Source organism: Neofelis nebulosa, chromosome 16, assembly GCF_028018385.1.
Source record: "Neofelis nebulosa isolate mNeoNeb1 chromosome 16, mNeoNeb1.pri, whole genome shotgun sequence".
NCBI lineage: Eukaryota > Metazoa > Chordata > Mammalia > Carnivora > Felidae > Neofelis > Neofelis nebulosa.
The window spans coordinates 20,834,246-20,855,484 of record NC_080797.1 but is presented as its reverse complement, the minus strand read 5'-3'; the positions used below and the strand labels follow the sequence as shown (position 1 = coordinate 20,855,484).

Genomic DNA, 21,239 nt, shown 5'->3' with positions numbered 1-21,239 from the left:
CACTGGGATCACTCGGCAGAGCCCCCTGAGACCCCCGAGTCGGAATCCCAGATGAGGTCGGCGTGCCTGCGCAGACCAGCTCCCCGCGTCACTCTTGAACTCACCAAGGGAGCTTCAGAGGGTTAATGCCAAGGGTCAGGAGAAAAAGGGAAACCACGGCCTTTTTCCTCCTGATCTGCTCAGAGACCAGAAATGAATTCCGGGCGCCAAGTCCTGCTCCACCTTTGACAATCAGCCTTCGAGAAAGTGCGCTGCCCGCTGAGTTAGAGGCCTGGCTCTACCTCACCTGTTCGAACACGCAGCACGAGGCACCGAGCAGCCCGCCCGCCACGGGCGCCCAGAGGCTGGAGGCAAGGGCCGTGCTTTCCTGAGCCCCCTGAGCTGGGGGTGAGGGCGGTGGGCCGGGCGCCGAGCAGGTGGCTGGAGTTGTTCGTGACTCTGCCCTGTTTGTGCTTCCTCAGGGCCTTAGAGCGGGGGTGGTCTCATGCCCCGAGATCTGCCCAGGTGTTCTGGAACTGTGGCTCTGAACGCCAGCTGCTCCCCCCAGGGGCCGGCAGTGCCCTTGCTGCAGAAATGCTCTTCTGAGAACAATCCCGCGGCCTGGGAACAAGTCACAAGCAACCTCCCTGCCACCTCCAACCTCTCGTGCTAAATCTGCACTGATTTCATTCCAAATAACGGAGCTGCCTCCTTAACTACTTACAAATAAAACAGTAACAGCACTGGCTGCAGTCTCGTGTAGACGAGATGGGCAAACATGTGACGTCGGGAGCGGGGAGGAAACGGGGTGCCGGGCTAACACGATCTTGGCCGCAAGTAGGGTGAGTGGAGGCAGGTTGGGGGGGCCGACAGTGTCACCAGGGCTGGGTCAGACTCCCAGAGCCCGAGGCTGGTTTGATGCAAACAGGACTTCTGTGTACACACAGCAGTGAAGGGGGCACGCAGGGGCCGCGGTGTGTGTACTCTGGGGGCGTGAGAAGCAGGCGAGGCCAGGCCGTCTGTGAAACGCCCCCTTGTTCCATGTGGCAGAGCCCCGGAGCCAGCCTGGCGGGGCTGCGGTGGACAGGCCGGGCCCCCACCTCGGCCTCAAATGGCTCTTTCTTTGGAAAGCTAGATCTGGCGGGGGATGAGAGCCGGGCCCGCCGGCCTGCGTGCCCCTCCCTCTGTACTCCCGAGGAACACACACATGGCCTCTTTCCTCCAGGACCAGACAGAGGGAAGCTTTGTGAGCTGCGCGCCTGGCCGGCGTGCACCTCCGACGAGCTGGGAATGTTAAGAGGGCCGAGGCCAGAGACAGGCGCTCCTGGGCCGCAGCCCCCCAATCTCTCCTGAGCTCCCGGGGGCATAAAACTGCCAGATCACATCAGGTGAGGGTCCGGTGGGCCCCGGCAGCTGCCCTTGCCCTTGGAGGTGCACAGCCCAGCCTGCCAAGGGGAGTGGGGTGGGGGGAGGGGGACCCAGGGTTGGAGAGAATTCAGGAGGAAACAGGAACCGGGCGCACCGCCAGCCTGGACCTTTCCTGGTTGGCTGTTCTCAGATGCCGCCCTTTGAGGGCGATGCTGGGAGCGTGGACTTGTGGGGTAAGTAGGAGAAAATTGTTCTAGAAGATGCAGGAGCAAGGACCAGGGGAGAGGGTGTCCACACTCTGAGTGCCCTTTCTTCCCAGAATTGGGAGGAGATGGGCAAGGTGTGAGCAATACCGAGGGGCCTCCCGGTACCTCCCGCTCGGGTGTGCCTGCCTAGACCTACCTGTGCTGCGTTCCCCTCACTGTTGGGGCAAAGTAGCTCTCATGGCTTCTGGACCCGCCGCCAGGAGCAGCTGGCTCCAAACAGCAGGGGGCTGGCTTGCGAAGTTGTATAAGCCCTTTGCATTGCGCTGGCATTGGCAGAAACCCTTTGTCGCCACCTCCTTGTGGCGTTTCCCCCACTGCGCTCTCATACTAGGCTCTGGCCCCCAGATCCCGGATGTGCCTCCCGGGCCCGGCTGACCATTCCCGGCCCCTGAGCGTGAATGCCATTTCCGGGGCAGGGAGGCCCAGTGGGCCCTGCGTGCCCTGTGCCCTCCCCAAGAGTCCTCCACACTCCGGGCACTGCGGGCCCCCAAACCTCCATCCTCCGGCCACCCCCCGACTCCCAACGCAGAGATCCCTTTACCTGGTGTACAGGCCGTTCTTCCGGCAGAAGGAGTTCTTGACGGAGAGCCTCCGGTTGTTGAGTTCCAGGGCGGGGAAACTGCTTTCATCCAAGCTCATCATCTCCCCATGGCCCAGGGCACCAGACTTGGCATTGTTCCCTGGGTGGGCAGTGGGGGCGGGGGAGACAGCATCCAGTCACTCAGGTCGTCCCTTTAGACCGGTGGCCTCCCCTCTCCCGCCTGGCTCTCTTGTTCGAGGGAAGACTAAACCATACCACGGAGACCGCGTGCAGGGGCCCCGGGCCGCCCCGCCCATCAGAGCTGATGCATCCCTAGGAGAGAGAGAACGCCCAGCCCCCTCAACCTTGCCACAAGGGGAGGCAGGCCCACGGGAGTCCCGTCCAGCCGGCGGGGCTTGGGGCCAGCTCACCTGAGTCGGTCTTCTTGGCATACTTCTTGCTCTGGCCCCGGATGATGAGCACGAATATCAGCAGCAGGATAAAGATGAGGCCGACGAGGGCAATGACCACCAGGAACCACCACTCCTCGTAGAACGGGTTGGCTTTCTGAGCTGGGACACAGGTGGGGGGGTTAAGTCCAGGGTGCTCAGCCCCCTCCTGCCTCCAAACCTCCCGCTCCAGCCGGGACCCCACCACCTGGCTCTCAGTAGGCCGGGTGCATGCCGTCTCCATGGGGGAGACCCTAAGACACGGTTGACGGGGACAGTTTTAGCTCAGGCACCCGGTCTCTTCTGTTGTTGGTCAAAGGATGCTTTTAGTTCTGAGGTGCTTCTGGACTCACTGGGAGAGAGTGCTCGTGTTGGTATTGATTAGTGATGTCTGCTGAGGACACAGGAGGGGAAGCAGCCATGTAGTTGCTTCTGGACTCACTGGGAGAGAGTGCTCGTGTTGGTATTGATTAGTGATGTCTGCTGAGGACACAGGAGGGGAAGCAGCCATGTAGTTGCTTCTGGACTCACTGGGAGAGAGTGCTCGTGTTGGTATTGATTAGTGATGTCTGCTGAGGACACAGGAGGGGAAGCAGCCATGTAGTTGCTTCTGGACTCACTGGGAGAGAGTGCTTGTGTTGGTATTGATTAGTGATGTCTGCTGAGGACACAGGAGGGGAAGCAGTCATGTAGTTGCTTCTGGACTCACTGGGAGAGAGTGCTGGGATTGATTAGTGTTGTCTGCTGAGGACACAGGAGGGACAAATGGCCATACACTTGCTAGTTTTCCTTTTTTCTTTTCCTTTCCCCCTGCCCCAGCTCTTGCCACCCACGGCCTAAGGGCTACCTTGGCAGGCAGACCCAGCTTTGTATTGGAAAAGTAGCTGTCTGGCCTGTGGTAGGCCTGTGAGAGCTTCTCCCTGGGGGCAGGGCTCAGTCTTTCTCTGGTGGCAGACAGTGGGGGAGAACCAGGAAGGTGGACGTGAGTGGGTCTTTAGAATGCTTCCTCCAGCCAGGGCTCTGCTTCTTTCAAAGCCCCCAGTATCATGCCTTTTTCTTTTTTTTTATGTTTATTTATTTTTTTTTTCCAACGTTTTTTTTTTTTTTTTTTTATTTTTGGGACAGAGAGAGACAGAGCATGAACGGGGGAGGGGCACAGAGAGAGGGAGACACAGAATCGGAAACAGGCTCCAGGCTCCGAGCCATCAGCCCAGAGCCTGATGCGGGGCTCGAACCCACGGACCGCGAGATCGTGACCTGGCTGAAGTCGGACACTTAACCGACTGCGCCACCCAGGCGCCCCGGTATGTTTATTTATTTTTGAGAGAGAGAGAGAGAGAGAGAGAGAGAGCGAGCATGCGGGCATGAGTGGGGGAGGGGCAGAGAGAGAGAGGGGGAGACACAGAATCCGGAGCAGGCTCCAGGCTCTGAGCTGTCAGCACAGAGCCCGATGCGGGGCTTGAACTCATGAGCCACGAAATCATGCCCTGAGCTGAAGTGGGACGCTTAACCGACCGAGCCACCCAGGGGCCCCTCTCACTACCATACTTTTTGTACCCAGCCACTTCTGATCCGGGGGCTGCCTGATGAGGGGCTCACTCTACTATTTCCCAAGATCTGGTTCTATCAACCCGACAAGGAAGAATGTATGTGGGAGGAGGGAGGCAGCCGGGTTTCTGAGACTCACCCAGTGGATGAAAATTCTGAGCTATATTTCTGCCTTGACAGAAGGGGCCCTGATATTAAAACTTGGTTAGTGACTGGATTTGGGGTCATGGGTTTTGGGATGTGAGTCCTCTGAGACATGTTGGATGGGAAGATGAGAGGAAAAGGGGGAGGGATAGGAGTCCTATCCCCCCAGCTCTGGGCACTGCTCCCCAGGCTGCTGACTCTGTTTTTGGGGGCGGCTTCCATGGAAACACACAGTTTATGGCCTGGGTGAATCTCCTGGGTGATGAGCTCACGGAAGCTCTCATCTTGGGTCCACTGATTTGTCCACAAGCCCCACTGAGCCTCCTGCCCAGGGCTTCTGGAATCTTTGTAAAGGAACCCCAAAGACGCACTGCCCCAGCTTCCTGTGGATCTCAAAACTAACTCAGGCCCTGGCCCAGGCTCCCTGCCTTGGAGAATTGAGAAGACAATGCCTTTTAGCTCCCGCCCCAATGCTGCTGGCGTTATGCTGCCTGCCTCTGTCTTCTTTGCCCAGCACCAGTCTCTGCCACAAGGCTATTCCATGGGGTGCCCTCACCCTGCCCCACAGGCAGTACCTGGCACAGACTGGGAGGGGCTGCTGGGGGTGCCGAAGCCGTAGTCGTTGACGGCGATGACCCGGAAGTCATAGCTCACGCCCGGCTTTAGGATGTCCATGCTGAACGTGTAGGAGGTCACCTCCTTGGGGATGTCTTTGATGAGGATGTCCCATAGCCCCTCATCTGCAAGAACATCAGGAGGGAGGCGCCCTATGAGGGAGAGCCCCTCCCATCCCACCTGTTCCCCTGAGAGCAGAACCTGTCTGGTCTGTCCCCTCAACACAATCCCAGCAGATGTTTTGACAAAGATGCCTTTTTGGAGTCTCTGACCCTTTGTTCCCTTTATTAAAATATCCATAAAACATTAAAAAGATGTGTGGTACGCAGAAAATATTGTCACAAGCAACCCAATACCCCCAGCCACAGGAAGAGACTCAGCATCTTAGCCCTTGTGCAGAATAATTCAATTTACCCGTTTTCCGTGTCACTAAAAAGTGCTGGTCAACGTGATTTTAAGTGGCTGCCTAAGCTTTTATCACGTGGGTGTACCCTCCTTTCCTTAACCGGGCCTCTATTTTTCTGACTCCCACCGACCCCCCCCCACACACTTCCTATTCAAAATATACACAGTAGTGGCGTCAGACAAAAAGAAGAGACTTCTTAAAAGAGCTGGAGGAGGGGTGGGGCTTGCCCGTGAGGCTTTGGTCAAGTTGCAGCGACGGATGGGACCCATCCTAGGCTGCCTCCTTGCCGAGGAGAAGAGATCTGAGAGAGAGCCCAGAGAAGCTTCGAGGGGCTCTCCACCTGTTCTCTACCCATGTTGTTTCCAACCACCCCACCCTTTGAGCTCCTGACTTTCTTTTCGGACCTGCCCCTTTGTCCGTGGCTCTCTGGGTCTTGCCCCCTTGGGACCTAATTCATTTCCACCGCATTCAAAAGGAGCAGTGAGCGTGCTGCCCGCCCAGGAGAAGTGTAGGCACACTGACAGGCAGGCTGGGAAGGGGCCCCATCCAGAGGCTCCACGCAGGGCCGACGTGGCTGGAACGGCACCCGGAGAGTCGGCGAGTCCTGCCTGTGCCGGGACAGGGCTGACTTGGTGACCAGACCGTCCGACCACCCTTTTCACAGGGTCCAGGGGTCTGTGGTGGGTTGAGCTCCTAGGTCCTCCATTCTGTGGCCTGGCAGCCCTGGACGAGCTCCCACCTGCCTCCTGCTTGCACGAGCCTCCCAGCTCCGGCCTGACCCCTCAGTGAGGCTCCATTCCTCCTCGCCGGTTCTGAGCTCCTCTGGGAAGAGCCGCCTGTCGGGTCCATAGGCTACCCCCTACTTCCAGCTTGGCCCTTGCAGGGGCTGACGGGAGTCTCTTTCCTTCACCAAACGTGTTACAGATCCACCCACGTCAGGAACTCTAGTGGAGGTACCGTCACCCCCATCGTCGCCGCTGAACTGTGGACCAAGGATGTGCTGGCACTTTCCGAAGCTGCCTTCCGGTCCTACCCGTCCAGATCCCTCCAACTCAGAGGCAGCCGTGAGGCCCCGTCTGCGTTCTGCTGTCCTCACAAAGGCTTGGGGTCCTGAGCGTGGCCTCATTTTCCATCTTCCTTATTTGTTCTGGGCGTCTGCCTCACACACACACGGTGGCTCTCTCCTGCTAAGGCTAAGCAGTCCCTCCAGGGCAAGGACCACACCTGATTTGTCTCTGCAGCCCAGTGCCCAGCACCCGCATCCTCTAAGAGCTGGCTGGATAACTGAGCACAAACCTTCTTCCCCGACCTTTTCGTAGCGTCAGGGGCCCCAATTTCAGTACTGCATGCCTTGAGATCCGAGTATCAGGGTGCAAGTCCCCTCTCCTTCCATGACCTTGAATTCTCTCGTTCACCTTCAATACCAGTCACAGTGACGATTATGACGATGGTGATACCAATACGGCAGCGACATTTATTCCTCATCCGTCAAGCATGTGGTTCTAAGGGCTTTACTTTTCAGACCCATGGCAATGGCGGGGAGAAGGAAGAACCATCGTCCCCAGGTTACAGATGAAGCAACCGAGGCTGGGAGAGAGCGGAACCCATCTTCCCAAGGTCAGGCTGCCCTAAGTGGCAGAGCCGGTGTTTTGGCCTAGGGCTGTCGGACTCCTCTGGGCACTGAACACCCTCCGGGTATCCCGGATGCTGCCGTTAGAGACCCGCAGCTGATTCAGTGCTGGCTGGTTGGGCTCGTCCGGGACCCCACTGCCCCGCAGAGGCTGGGGGCCTCCCACCTGCTGTGTGACCCACCTTGTTCCACTCTGCACAGAAACAAACGGTGGGGCCGGGCAACGGGGCCTCCAGCCCTGGGAGTCGGCTGATGCGCACGGCGGGTCCTACGGGCCAGACACCTTGAGTGCATCCCTCCCTGCTTTGCAGTGCCTGGCTGTTCTGGGTTTGCAGAAAGCAGGGACGGTCGGCTGATTCTGTCCAGCAATGCGGCGCAATTCCACCCCGGAGATCAGGAGGACGTGTGGGGAGGTAGGGGTGCAGAGGTGGGGGATGCTCTCCGGCAGCCACAGGGGGAGGCAGGGCTTTCCCCTTGCCCTCCACCCGCACTCTTTCCTCGCAGCCTTCGACCTCTGTCAGAGCTCCTGGGTTTGGCTCCCAGTCCCGACCCTTCAGGGCTCCCGCCTTGATCCCACCTGTGTGCACCAAGTCATAGCCCCCAACCCCGAAACACCGGGTTCCACGCTGGACCACCCAGGGAACATTGGAAAATGAGCAGGGCGGAAGTCTGGAGCCAACATTCCATAGCCTGGCATGCCGGCTGGCTAACTTGGATGGAAAACATAGGCACGGGCCTGGTCGGGAGAAGCACACGGCTTATTCCTGGCCAACTCAGCAGCCGGCACTGGAGGGCAGGGGAGGGACCATCTGGGGTGGGGAGACAGCCAACCTCGCACACATCTTCCAGCTACACGTTGGATCTGAGTTGCTTAGATGTGATAGCTCTCTGCCACTGCAATTATTAGCATAAGATTAGGGCAACGAGGAGGTGCTGGCATTAACTATTTGCCATTGAGATGATTAGCGCTCAGCTACCCGCGGGATTAAGTTTGTCACTGGGATGTTGCGATGCTCCCATTAGAAGTATTAGCCCCGATACGCCTGACTGCCTCCGGTGACGATGATTACTTGCTATTCATGCTGGAGCCGCACAGTCGTGTTTTCCTTTCTGAACTTCAACCGGCTAATCCGCGGACCCCGAACAAGCCTCCAGCTCTTCGGTGGCACTGGCACCTGCGATTAGCGGAAACCTAGCAACGGACAGAGCTGGCGGCGGCCGAGGGCTCCGGTGGGTAACGGGAGCCGGGAAAAGCAGGTGTCTCGGTGACTGTAAAACAAGAGTGCGGAGAACGGACCCCTGGAGCGACTTCTCCGTCGCTGGTCTCCTGATGGCTCTGGAAGTTCTTGTGATTCGGTTTCAGGCTTGACAGGAGGGGTCGGTGCGGTTACAGGAGTTGCTGAGATAGGATGGCAGAGACAGACCTTAAGGAGGCAGCCAGGGCCCCCGGGGGACAGCCAGCCTCCGTAGGGGCCACTGGTCAGCAGGGTCTCATGTAAGACTCGGCGTTTCACCGAGGCGGGGGAGGGGACCAGATGCTTTGCTCCTCTGGCTTCTTGAGTCGGTCCTTACCTGGCCCTAAGTGCTGTTCTCCAGGGGGCCCCTGGGTGTCCCCGACTTAAGCGCGCAAGTCTCCGTTTCCCACTCGCCCCAGGCCACCTCTAGCTTCACCTGGAGCAGCCCAAGTGTCTTCTCAGGAGGACGCACGTGCGCCAGGGGGAGGGGTTCTGGGAGGAGGAGAAAGCGAGGCCTGGGATCTGTTCCGGAGGGAGGCAGGGTGTACCTGATGGCCTGGCCTCTATGACGTAGCGGGTGATGGGCCCTTTGCCGGGGTCTCCGCTGGACCAGTGAATGGCAATGGCGGAGCTGTACCGCACGATGATGGGCACTCCAGGTGGCCCCGGGGCACCTGCAAACAGCATAGGGTGAGCAGGAGGGGGCGTGGCACCCAGCCCCTCCTCCCTGTGCTCCAGCAGGCGGGGCTGGGCAGCGAACCCAAGCCGGGCGGAGTCTCGAGAAACCCTGCAAGTGCCCAAGGAGGCAGGCCGGGCCTGCCCGCCGCAACTACGTTCTCTGGGTCACCCACACCCCCACGTTCCGATTTCTAGGGCAGGAGAGGTATATAGGGTAATGCCAGAAAGATCCCTGGAGCAGAGTCAGGAGAACTGGGCTCCTTGTTCCAGCCCCAGAGCTCATTACATGGGGGACGTGGGTCAATTCACATAGCCCTCTGGTGCCTCAGTTTCCTCATCTGTAAGGCCCTTTTGGAATGTAAGGCTTGAAGGGATGTGTCCTGGGGGGACAGCAGAGGCGAGTGTGACGATGTAGCAGGCCTTTGGCAAATGAGGGTTGGGTTTTGGGGGCTGAAGGGCTTCCTGACGTCTCGTCTCCTTGCCTATCATGGCAATGTCCTCCCTACTTCCTGCCTGAAATCCGCCCCCGCCCCGGAGCATTTGCACCCAGGCCAGGCCACAGCAGAGGCTGGGACTGCTGGAGGAGGAAGAAGTGGGCTCTGTTCCTGGCTGTCCTGGGGTGGCAGGTACATCAGGATGGCAGCCTGTCACGTCAGCCACCTGGGCACCGGCCCCAGGAGTCGAAGCAGGAGAGACTTTACTTCTGAAGTAAGAATAGTGAGCCAATCCTACCTATCGAGGGTCCCGAGCCTGTCCTCTCTGAGGGTGCCCTGCCGTTCAGGCCAGTCCCCTGGGCTCTCACTGTCCCCGGAGCCCTGACCTTGTGTGCTGTCCCCTCCATGTCTGTTCCTCATGAGACCCGGAGCCTTGTCTCCCCAGAGCTGGGGACACAGTTGGTGCTTCCTACGCACTTGTGAGGCAGGGGGAGCAAGTTGGTTAGTGAGTGGGTGGGTGACCGCTTGGCCGAGTGTCTCCTGCGGATGCCCACAGAGAAGAAGCCTGGAGTCCAGCTCCGGACTGAAGATCCTCCAGACCCAAGGGATCTGGACAGCAGGCCAGGGGCGCAGCCCATGGCTCAGCCCTTGACCTCAGAGGGCCTCACTTCCTTCCTTCCTTCCTTCCTTCCTTCCTTCCTTCCTTCCTTCCTCCCTCCCTCCCTCCCTCCCTCCCTCCCTCCCTTCCTTCCTTCTTCCCCCGCGACGTGCATCCTGCCCACAGCACAGGGCAAAGGCGGCTGAGGGGTCAGGGGGTGTGGGACACAGCCCAAGGGGGGCTGTGAAAGGTGGGGTGGGGCTCTCAGGACCCCGAGTTCTCATTCTGCACAGGACAGAACTCAAGGCTGAGAGAAGGAGAGCTGTCCTTAACCTCTTGTACTAGAAGCTTCCAGCACTTCCAGCCACTGCCTGGCCTGGAGGGAAAAGGATGCCTGGAGGCATGTCCTGTCCCTGTGGACCCTTCCTCGCCCACACTCGCCGGCGCAGCTCAGCTCGGCTTCAGAGGGACCCCCACGCCTCCTCCAAACTTCCTGCTTCCCCCTCCCCACCCCTGCCTGGGAGCCTTAGGTTAGAACAGTGTGTCCTCCAGCCCTCTCCTGTCCCCGCTGCTCCGCCTCCCTTTGTCCCTGCCAGTTCTCTTCCTGCTTTTGTTTCCCAGGGAAGTTGGCTCAGGTGAAGAGATGGCACAAGAGGGGACGGGGGCAGGTGAAGGGCAGAGGGGGCGGCTTCCGGCCGCCCGCAAGCCTTGTTCCAAAGACGGGCAGGAGCCAGCCGGCTTCTCTGCAGAACAAGAGGTGGGGAACCACAAGTGCCCACAAAGAGAAAATGAAGAGGGGCCAGGCCAACCCAGCACGAGAGGACACGCCTGCCTGCCAGGTGAGAGGCGAGGGCAGGAATCCACCTCCAGGCCCAGCTTGCCTCCCAGAGGTTCCCAGGCTGAGCTGGGCAGGGAGCGGGGGCAGGGAGAGGGGGAACACAGAGGGAGGAAGGGGGAGGAGCAAAAGGAGGGGGGATTTCAGGGAAAGTTTGAGATGGGCTGTGCACTTTCTCAGGGAAGGAAGGAGCAGAGGCTGGGCAGTGGCTTTTGTGTTCAGGAGGGGACATCTCGCATGGGGGACAAGAATCTTGGAGAACCAGACTCAACCACAGCAGGTGCCCTGAAAAATTCCCCCAGCCCAAGGAACCTCAGGAGGTGTCACAAACTTAAAAGGAGTCACTCTTCCCTTCCTGCTCCTCCCCGCCCCTCTGCTCTCCCCTCCCCACCCCACCCCTCCCCTCCCAGGCACAGTGCTCAGCCTGGCCTACAACTGCCTTGCTCCTTTCTTCCCCTAACCATGCCAGCCTCTGTCACCTCTGTCTAGGAAGGACAGGCCCCCATGCCCATGGCCTGGAACCCCCCCCCCCCCCTCCAGGCACAGTGCCCCTCACAGCGCTGGGCAAAGAGCCACCCTCAGCTCTGGTTCCTGTGCAGGTTCCTGGGGTGAATGCTCAGAGGTTCTGATTTCCCAGGCCCAGGAATGTGACTTACTGCAGGCACCCTGGGGGCCTCTGACATATGTGTCCACAGCTCAGGCCCACCGTCCCTCACACCTGGACACGCAACCCCTTCCCTTCTCCTCTGCCATAGCTGCCTTGAGAATACGACAAACACTGCTTGGTATTTCCTTGTGTCTGTCCGAATTGCCCCACGAAGTCTTTCTCAATCCCCTCCCTTAAACGTCTCCCTCACCACCCCCTTCTTCTCCGCTAGGCCCCACCCCCATACGCTCCAGGAGCATGGCTCTGTCACGCGTCTGCTGTCCCCACTAGACCCCATCTCCCTCGTCTCTGCATCTCCTGGGATCTAGCCCGGCTCCGGACAACCGCTTCTGACTTGCGGGGCTGAGTGCTGTGTGGGGGGCAGCACCCCCCTCGTCTGCTCCGTGCTCCCCTACCTTCTCCGGGGCCCGTGGTGACGTTGGCTTCGATCTCCGGCCCGTAGGTGAAGGTCTTGGCTCTGATGCGGAACCTGTAGGTCATCCCCTGTGCCAGGTCCTTCACCTTCAGCCACAGAGGGCTGTTCCCCTTCACGTCCACTGTCACAATCTTACTGACACCTGGGAGGGAAGCACAGCATGGGGGGACAGCAGGGGGGCAGGTGGTGGCCTCAGGGGAGAAGAGCTGTGTGCAATCTGTCCACTGACCAGGCACAGGGTCCTTTGGCATCTGCTGGGAAACGACCCCCGCCCCCCCCCCCACCGCCGCCCCATCCTGTTTAACTGAAACGTATTCCAGATGGATCCTACGCTGTGTTTACTCCCCCACGTCGACCTGCCCAGAACTTTAATCCCAAGGATCACCTTTCAGAAAGTGCTTCTGGAAAGACACCACCGGAGTCCAGAGTTGGAGGGGACACACCTCAACCCAGTCCCGGTTTGGCCATGTGGCCAGATGATGCCAGACTAAGGTACCGGAAGGCCAGTGCTCACACTGAGCCCCCCGGGTGGGCCAGGCAGAGGCCACTGTGCTGAGAGCCTGTCCCGTCCGCCCGCATCTTGTCCCCATGACCTCTGTCCTCTCCTTCCTGTCTGAGGGAGAGATGGCCCCTTTCCCGGGTCCTGCACCTGACCACATCTCCTCCTGGGGCCCAGCCCTGCTCCGTGTCCCAGCACACAGGGCGGCTCTGCAGAAGGAACTAGCTGCTGGGGGGCAGGGACTGCCGGGAAGACTGAGGGTCATTGTTCCCTTGGCTGACCCAGAACTGCTGGCCACTGCGGTCCTCCCAGGGCTCCGCCCCTTGTTCTGGCCCTGCTCTGTAGACAGGGAAAGGTGAGAGCGAGGTGACCCCAGAGGCGGTCACCTCCGGCCACCAGGCCACCACCTGGTAGGCCAGCCACACCCCCGAGTCCTCGCTGGGCTCTGGAACGGACCCAGGCAACCAGGGGCAACCTCCTTCCTGCCTCTCTAAGTAGATGGCGGTGATATCCGGGCTCACTCACGTCAGCGTGGGGGTAGAAAGCTGGCAAGTGTCTCTTGTCCACAGTCAGGGTTAGCACGGCCCGGACCGGGAGCCTGGGAGGGGGGCAGGGTCCCCACCAGGGCCTGGAGGAAGGGGTGGGGCTCTAAGGACAGCTAGGTGAACAGGGGTCAGGGTGAGGGGAAGACACTTGCACAGCACGGTTCTTGATCTGACGTTCACAAGGGAACAGGGGTGCAGCGACCCCCCCAAACTCGTGCTTTCCGAGGAGAGGCCCCAAGGATTTTACCAGATTCTCCAACGGGTTGCTGACCCCATGTGGGGCAAAGACCTATCCCGAGTAAGGTTGACATCCTAAATTTTTGGGGGGGAGCAGGCACAAGAGGGACCGTCAGGGCCTCCCTCATCTTCCCAGGCCTGACAGCTGCCTGGCCACCGTGGGACCCTGTATCTCTCGCAGGGGGCCCTCCCTTTCCTCCCCACTTCCGTCCATGGACGGGGAAGGAGACGCAAATTCTCTCCTGGGACTCGGGACTCCTAGGTTGCTGCCCGTCTCTGCCCCCGACTTGCTGCACAGGAAATGCCCTTTCCCTTGTCTGGTCCCAGTTTCTGCCTTTATAAGCTGAGGAGATGCTCACCACACCCAACTCTGTGCAGTAACCCCAAGCCCTTGCAAAGGGAAGGTTGAGGGAGCCACGCTGGGAGGGTCCCCACTCACCATCCACCGGGGTGCAGGGCTCATACACCAGCCGGTAGCCCTCCAGGATGCCGTTGGGAAACTGTGGGGCCTCCCAGGACACGTTCACTGAGGTTGTGGTCAGCTCGCTGAACTTGACCGAGCTGGGAGCACTGGGGGCTGCAGACAGACAGCAAGTGGTTTGCTTCCTCCTCCCACAGACGTTCAAAACCCTGCTAGGCTCTGAGGAACTAGCAGGGGTGATTGGGTCTGGGCCCCGGGAAGAGAGAGAGGGCGGGGGGTCATCAGAGGTCATCGGTACCCCCTCCTCTCCCCCACTGACGTTGCTAGCACTCGCTTTCCAATACCAGAGTCCGAGAACTGGGAAGAAAAAGTACTTTCTTTTCCGTAAAGTTGGAGAACTCCGTTTCTTCCTGCTAAGTGGCCCCGGACCCTGGCTGGGAGCTCAGAACACGGCTGTGCTGCACCTCCAGGGTCGCTGTGGGGCCAGGCGATGTCCTGGCTTCCTAGGGCTTGCGCTTCCCCTTCCCTGGTGGAGAAGGCAGGGGCCGTCTGGGCCTCAGAGCATGAGGTGGGCACTGAACAAGAAGATGCCGGCACTGCAGCCACGCGTGGCCTTTCTCCCGTCCCTGGAGCCCCAGGGCTTGTCACCGAGAGACCACACTGTCAGAAGCAGAAAGTCAACCATCCGGAAGAGATGCCTTCTTGGCCTGAGAAGCCTGGAAAGACCCCGAAAACATGGAGTGGGGGGGCCTGTGGGGGACTCTGATGGGGAGGACAGAGGAAGGGAAGGAAGCGCAGAGCTGGCTCCAGGCGGGATGACCAGGCTATTATTGTCCGGTGCCGCCCCCCACCGAGCCTAAGCTAATCTGGACCCTGCTTCCGCTCCAGCTCCAAACAGCTCCGGGAGGCAGCCCCAGCCAGCAGTCTTTGAAGGAGGAAGGCCAGCTCAGGGGGCCTTTCCTGCCTCCCCTAGGCAAGAGGGACATGGGTCAGAACACTTTGTCCTGCTGACGGAAGCTTCCAGGCTCTCAGGGGCTCACATCCGGCCCATGACACTGACAGAGAGTGGTCTGGACAAGCAGGCACATGCACACACCAGACCCTTGGGAGCCAGTGGAGGAAAAGGGTTTCTTTGGAGCCACAGCTTGTCCTCAAAGAAGATAATACTTAAGAACTGACTCCACAGTCTGGCGCTCTCTTTTTTAATTTTTTTAAAATGTTCATTTACTTTTAAGAGAGAGAGAGAGAGAGGGGGGGGGGGAGAGAGAGACAGAGCATGAGCAGGGGAGGGGCAGAGAGAGAGAGGGAGACACAGAGTCCGAAGCAGGCTCCAGGCTCCGAGCCGTCAGCACAGAGCCTGATGCGGGGCTTGAACTCAGACCGCGAGATCATGACCTGAGCCGAAGTGGAACGCTCAACCCACTGAGCCACCCAGGCACCCCTGGCTCCCTCTTTAAGAGAGAGGTGATTGGGGTGCCTGGGTGGCTCAGACGGTTGAGCATCCGACTTCGGCTCAGGTCATGATGTCGTAGCTCGTGAGTGGGAATCCCGCGTCGGGCTCTGTGCTGATGGCTCGGAGCCTGGAGCCTGCTTTGGATTCTGTGTCTCCCTCTCTCTCTGCCTCTCCCCGCTCATGCTCTGTCTCTCTCTGTCAAAAATAAAATAAATATTAAAAAAAAAAGAGAGAGAAGTGATTTATAGCACAGGAAGCAGCAGGTTGGGAAAGATGCTTCAAGGCGGGCGGGACGGGGTTGCGGAGCGCGCAGGACAAAAGGCTTGTATTCAAATCCACAAGAAGAGAGGTTAAGGACAGGGAAAGGAGGCTGCCAAGCAATGAAGACAGCCCAGGACAGCTCACCCGGCCTGGCCTCGAGCCTCTGCTTCCCCACAGACCAGCCAGGGGTTCCTGGGCAAGAAGCATCACTTCCCAGGCCACCCCTCCTCACTGTGAAAGGGGGGTAGCACCAGCCCCGCCCGCCCTGGGGCTTCTGGACCCGAGACCTGCCTTTGGACACTGTGTATAGGCCCAGCACTGCACGTGCAGGCAGCAGGGTTCTCACCATGCCCGTCTTCTCAGCCCTGTCCCACCGTCCAGCCTCCTAACTGGCCTCCCTGACGCCCTCCCCTCCCCTCCATCACTCTGTCTTCTGCACAGCAGTCAGGATGATCTTTTAAAAACATAAACCAGATCCTATTGCCCAACGGCTTAAACCCACCAATGACCCCCCCAGCGCACTTAGAATCCATCCCAGGCTTCCTTCTAAGCGTCCCCCCTCCCCCCACCATCCTGTACGGGCCATTTTCTCTCATGCCACCTGGCTTTCAGTTCCTCTAATCCCTCCAGCCTCCTGGGCCTTTGCACCTGTTGTTTCCTATGCCCGGAACCCCTCCTCCAGAGCTTCCCACGCTGGTCCCTTCTCCCTCAACTCTCAGCCCTGACGTCAACCCTCAGAGGCCTCTGCAGGCAGACCGGTTCAAGGCCACCTGTCCGCCTCTGTCCCCGTCCTTCTGCCGCTCATGCTCAGTGCCACCCGAGGCCAATCATCTAGATATGTGTTTATGATCTGTCTTACTCCCTAGGGTGAGGATCTCGTCGGTATCCTTCACTGTCGGGAAGCACCTAGCATAGCGCGGGGCCGCAGAAAATGCCCAAGAAATACGTGTAGCACGAACGAAGCCGGGGCCATATAAGAACATGGCATGAGGCAGAGATGGGCTGGCAGGCTACAAGATGTGGGGAGGGCAGGGGACATCGGGGGGCTCCCTCCAAGGCTCTTTGGGGACAGCCTCTCTCTTCTGAGCACTCTCACCCAGGCCTCTCTTCTTGGACTGTGCTCTCACACGCTGGAGGCCGTCTCCAGGTGGGCTCTCCCCCCCGCGCCCCTCCCCTCTGGCCCCTCTCCCCTACCTGCTTGCTGGGTCTGGCCCCGGGTGGGGGTACTCCGAGGCCCATCTCCCGCAGCGTTGAAGGCCGCCACGCTGACCATGTAGGCAGTGTAGCCAGTCAGATTCTTGAGCTTTACACCGTTCTCGGCCAGGAAAAGCGTCTTCACCCGCTCGGTGACATTGCGCCGTTGAGCTTGAGCTTCCCAGAAATAAATCTGTGGGCACAGCCAGTCGTGGGAGTGAGGTGGACACATTCGCCTCTCCTCCTGCCCCTTTCGTCCACACCATCCACACACCCCGGACAGCGGGTGTGAGTCACCCAGTCAGTACAGAAGCACTTAAGAGCTGTTTTAGAGACCCTTCCAGAACCTTCCTTTTCACAGCTAATACTTCAGTCTCTGCTAGATGAAACCCCAGGAGAGCACAGACTCCACGTATCTGTTCGCCGCAGGGCCTGTGGGCTTAGCACGGCACATCAGCCCTCAGAATACAGTTACTGGAGGAATAAGCCAATGCTCTTCCGCAGGAACCTGAGACGGGAGGTTAAGTGCAGGGTAGGCAGACTCCACCCCAGCCGTACTGTGTTAAGGACCAGCGGGCCGGCACTACCTGGGAGCCGGTTAGAGATGCAGAGGGTCGGGCCCACCCTTGGACCTGCTGCCAGGCACCTGCAGGTGGACAAGGCCCCTGGAGATTCACCTGAGCGGGACAGTTTGCACCCACTGCAGAGGCGGGCCGGCCTGGGGCCGAACCCCAGTGCGCGACTGGAGCACAGTGTGACTTCACCAGGTGACTCCCCTGAGCCGGAGTTTTGTCGGCTGGACAGGGGGGCTAAAGACACCCCACTTCCCAGGACCAATGTGAGGACAAGCAGAGGTGATAAGGAGGGAAGAGCAGAGACACTGCCCGGCCCCGCTGAAGGCTTCTGTCTACCTGCTTTGCTCCACGTTGCTTCCAATGACTTCCTGTTCAGCCGGGCTAGCGCTCAGGGGCAGTGAAGCTCTGCATTCTGAACTGAGCCTGGTGGGAGCGGGGGGGGGGGGGGGGGGGGGGGGGGAGGATGGGGGTGGAAGCTGCAAGCCCCCCCACCCCCGGACAGTCAGCGAGTATTTGGCGCCACCTGCTGCCCAAGCGGGTTTCTGCACGCGACTGACTATTTCTCAAGGTGCCTGGAGGAAGAAGCTAACACCAAGGTCCGCACCTGGCACTTAGGACATCTTGCTACCCTGAAATCCTTGCTTGTATCTAACCCGGCCCACTTAAGAAAAAAAGATTCCTCTGACATGAGTAGACATCAGAGAGAGAGTTGCCGTGGTCCTTCACGCACTCATTTTGTTCACCCCGCCCAGTCCCGGCGACAGGGATACAACAGTGCACGCAGAGCTTGCTGAATCCGGGCTGCGGGGGGAAAGGCCACAGCGGACGGCAGAGATCCGGGTGTTATCAGCACATACATGGTACCTGCTGAGTGCACACGGAGACATTGGATGCAGAGACAGTCACAGGGTGATCTCGGGGCCTTGATGGGCAGGGGTTGGGGCCGGGAGAAGCTGGAACAGCCAGGGAGGGAAGTGGAGAGAAGAAAGCATTTCTCAGAGGAGGGAGAGGTCTGCCGTGTCAAATGCAGGTGCGAAGCCAGGTAGGGTGAGTCCTGCATCTGACTTCCCGTGAACACAGGGATTGTCGGGACCTAGACAGCAAGGGCTTTAGTGGGGTGGTGGGGGTGGAGGGTGAGAACCCACGTGGGGCAGTGGGGTTGGGCGTGAGAACCCGCTTGGGACAGTGGGGGTGAGAGCCAACTTAGGGCGGGTTCAAGAGACCCCGGGAGGACAGTGACTGGAGGTGGCAGGGTCTAGAAGATTCTTTTTGAGGATTTCTCCTATGAAGGGACCAACCAGAGAAATGGCTCACAGCTGGAGGGATACGTGAGGTCGGGAAAAGGCACTCTGAGGAAGAAATGGGTTTCAGAATGCCTTATAGCCCTGCCCATGGAGAGAAAGGAGGGTGCGGCAGACAGGGGCCAGTGCTGGAGTCTTGTTCTTGGGTGGGTGGGGAGGACCGGGGTCCAGGACCCAGGGCCACCACACATACAGAAGCAAGGCACCCTCAGTAGGTTTCTCTGGTGCGTGCACAGCGAATCCAGCGGACCTCTGCCAGCCGACCACCGGCTGGCACTTCCATGGATGGCACCAAGGGCTGAGCGCTGACCCCGGGCCCCCGAGGCGCACACGGCCGAGTCGTAGCGCACGCCAACAGGTAGCCGGGTGCCTGCTAGAACGCACACTCCGCAGAGGGCTGACGTCTTGGTGGATTGGGCTCCCTTGTGTCCCAAGCACCTAGAATCGTACCTGTGGGCACGCTGGCTCCATAGATACCTGCTAATGAATAAACACCTCCTGCAGGCAGGAGCGGGTGTAGGAGTGAATTCTCACAATCACCCCCCTTGTATCTGCGATTTCAGTGCCCTGCCCTTGTGGTTTCATCACATCCAACGGGCCAACGGCATGCCTCTGGCAAATCAGGTTCACGGCCACACGCCGCAGCCGGGCTGCCTCTGGAGGGAATTCACCCTTTCAGTTCAGGAGCACAGCCTCGCCCCGGGCGGGCTGGCCACCGGCCCTGGTCCACTCGCCGCGCATCTCCCATCTCCAAATCCAGGTTTCACTCATCCCTCCCCCATCTCCCCGCCCCTCCTGACTCCTAGCCGAGGCCCCTTCACCGGGAAGCCATCGGGCGAGATTTGTGCAAGCTCCTGGTACCACCTGTACCTCCTCCAGCCCCTGTGTCCATACCCTCTGTCTGCCTCGGCCCCCATGGTGGCACTGCCCCCTCCTTTCCAGAATACCTTACGTTCCAGCATGAAATCCCAGCCCCTCTCGCCTCCTCTAGGACTACACCCTACCACAGCTTCTGCTCTTCCTGGAATCATGTTTCCCCTCTTTCCGGGACCACAATTAGCACTCACACAAGTTGTCATTTCTTCCATCTCCACCCACCCCTCCCCCCCATCTGTTGACTGTTTCTAGTTCCTGCTCCATTTTCCCTTTAAAGCCAAACTCCTTATAAGGGATCTCTATCTGTAGTCGCTGCCTCCGCTCATTCTCTCTGGAAGCCCTCCAGGCAGGCATCCCCTGCCCCCAACTCTTGTCGGTTAATGCAATCATCCAGGGTTCGGCAAGCGTTCTGTCAAAGGCCAGGTAATAAATATCTTTAGGTTTTGCAGGCCACACATCTCGGTTGTAACTCAAAAGCAGCCAAGGGCGATGTATAAACAAATGAGTGTGGCTGTGTCCCAATAAAACTTTATTTACAAAAACAAGTTGGGGGCCAGAGGGAGCCCACGGGCTGTAGCCTGACAATCCCTGCACACTCACTTTCTAGATTTCACTTGCTTGAGCTCTCAGGAGCATTTGGCACATCAGATTCCTCCTTCAGGAAGCGTGTTCTTTATGTCGGTTCCGAGATTTCAGTCACTTTTTTTTTTTGGTCCCAGGTCTCTGTTTTCAGTCTTCTTGTGTTTTCTACCTACACGTAATCTCAGGGCTTTCGGTATCCTCCATATACTGAGGACTCCACATCTCCAGCTTAGACTCTCCTAGACTCCAGACGTGTATGTTCAGCTCCATTTGGCGCCTCCCCTTGGATGCCCAGTAGACGTCTGGACCTGACTCCAGCCTCTTCCTCCCTCCACCCCCTTTGCCTGCTCTGTGACTGGAGCTCCATCAACCAATTGCTTATAAATTCTTGTCGCTTCTCCTCTCCTCACTCCACATTCAGTTCAGCAAATTCTGCCAGTTCCACGTTCGAATGGAGCCCGGAGAGCAAACGCCTCTCGCTGCTGCTCCCACCTGGGCTACACCACCGCCGTGCCTCACCGAGATTACTCAGCCTTCTCTTGGCGGTTTCCTGCTTTCCCCATCTCAGATTCCTCCCAGCACAGCACCCACCACAGCCTTTAAAAAACCCAAGTCCGTCGTTTGCCCCAAACCCTCCACGTCTGTCTTCTCATTCCGAGTGACAGCCAGAGCCCTTGAGGGCTCTGGGTGACGCCGCCCAGCTCACTGCTGGGACCTATCTCCCATCACGCCGCCCTTCACGCGCTCCGGGACACACGGGATGCTTTGTAAATGCCAAGCACCCACGGACCCCAGGACCTTTGCTCTTCTTTCCCTCTTTCTAAAAATTCCAAACCTCCCCCTGGCTTGCGCTCTCTACCCCCTCCACCTGCTTCATTTACCACCATCGGCAGGTGTTACTTGTTTTGTGCACCGTTGGCCTTCTTCCCCTAAAATTTAAGCTCGGGTTGCCTCTCCGATCACTGCTTCACTCCCAGACTGAGAACCCCGCTGGGCACAAAACAGCAGCTCAATAAACACGTGTCACTGCCAAGACCGTAGCCGAATGGACACACTTGCCCGGGTTTAGTCTGACCCAGCGAAGTTCATCTGAGCTGTGCTCACTGGCTGGTGATGTCAATACATCCTTAACGTCGGTGTTAATTCATGTGGATGTTAATACGCGTCTGGGATGCAGTTACTCAGTGTCCCCAGTTAATGTCCACAGCGGCAATGTTTTCCGGAGCACGCAGACATCTGCCGTGTGATAAATGATGTCTGTCTGTGCATCCTCACATTTCCTGCGTCTGCACATTAACTGGAGACTTCCACGCCTCGGCAGTCTGGGGGCTGCTAAATGCAGCAGGCCCCGCCCCGGCTCCTCCCACTTCCCGTGGGAGGCATACGCTGGGGCGGCAATATTTAGCTTTCCCAGCTGGCCCTCCTCGCAGGCTGGAGGCCTGTCATCCATCTTTGGACTTCATTAGCAAGACGCCTTTCCTCCTCCTTCCCGCCTCCTCCCCCGCACA

The 21,239-nt window shown here is 59.0% G+C and overlaps 1 protein-coding gene across 3 annotated transcripts in view; it reads right to left on the bottom strand.

The window, feature by feature from the left end:
- Window positions 1-21,239, bottom strand: part of SDK2 (sidekick cell adhesion molecule 2) — a 261,630-nt gene that overhangs the window by 10,786 nt on the left and 229,605 nt on the right. For all 3 annotated transcript variants that reach the window (XM_058704552.1, XM_058704550.1, XM_058704551.1), the window contains 7 exons: window positions 16,398-16,590; window positions 13,508-13,645; window positions 11,768-11,929; window positions 8,709-8,834; window positions 4,850-5,014; window positions 2,565-2,705; window positions 2,155-2,293 (listed from right to left, as the gene is read on the bottom strand). In XM_058704552.1, coding sequence (XP_058560535.1) covers window positions 2,155-2,293; window positions 2,565-2,705; window positions 4,850-5,014; window positions 8,709-8,834; window positions 11,768-11,929; window positions 13,508-13,645; window positions 16,398-16,590 — 1,064 coding nt within the window. The remainder of the gene's footprint in view (window positions 1-2,154; window positions 2,294-2,564; window positions 2,706-4,849; window positions 5,015-8,708; window positions 8,835-11,767; window positions 11,930-13,507; window positions 13,646-16,397; window positions 16,591-21,239) is intronic.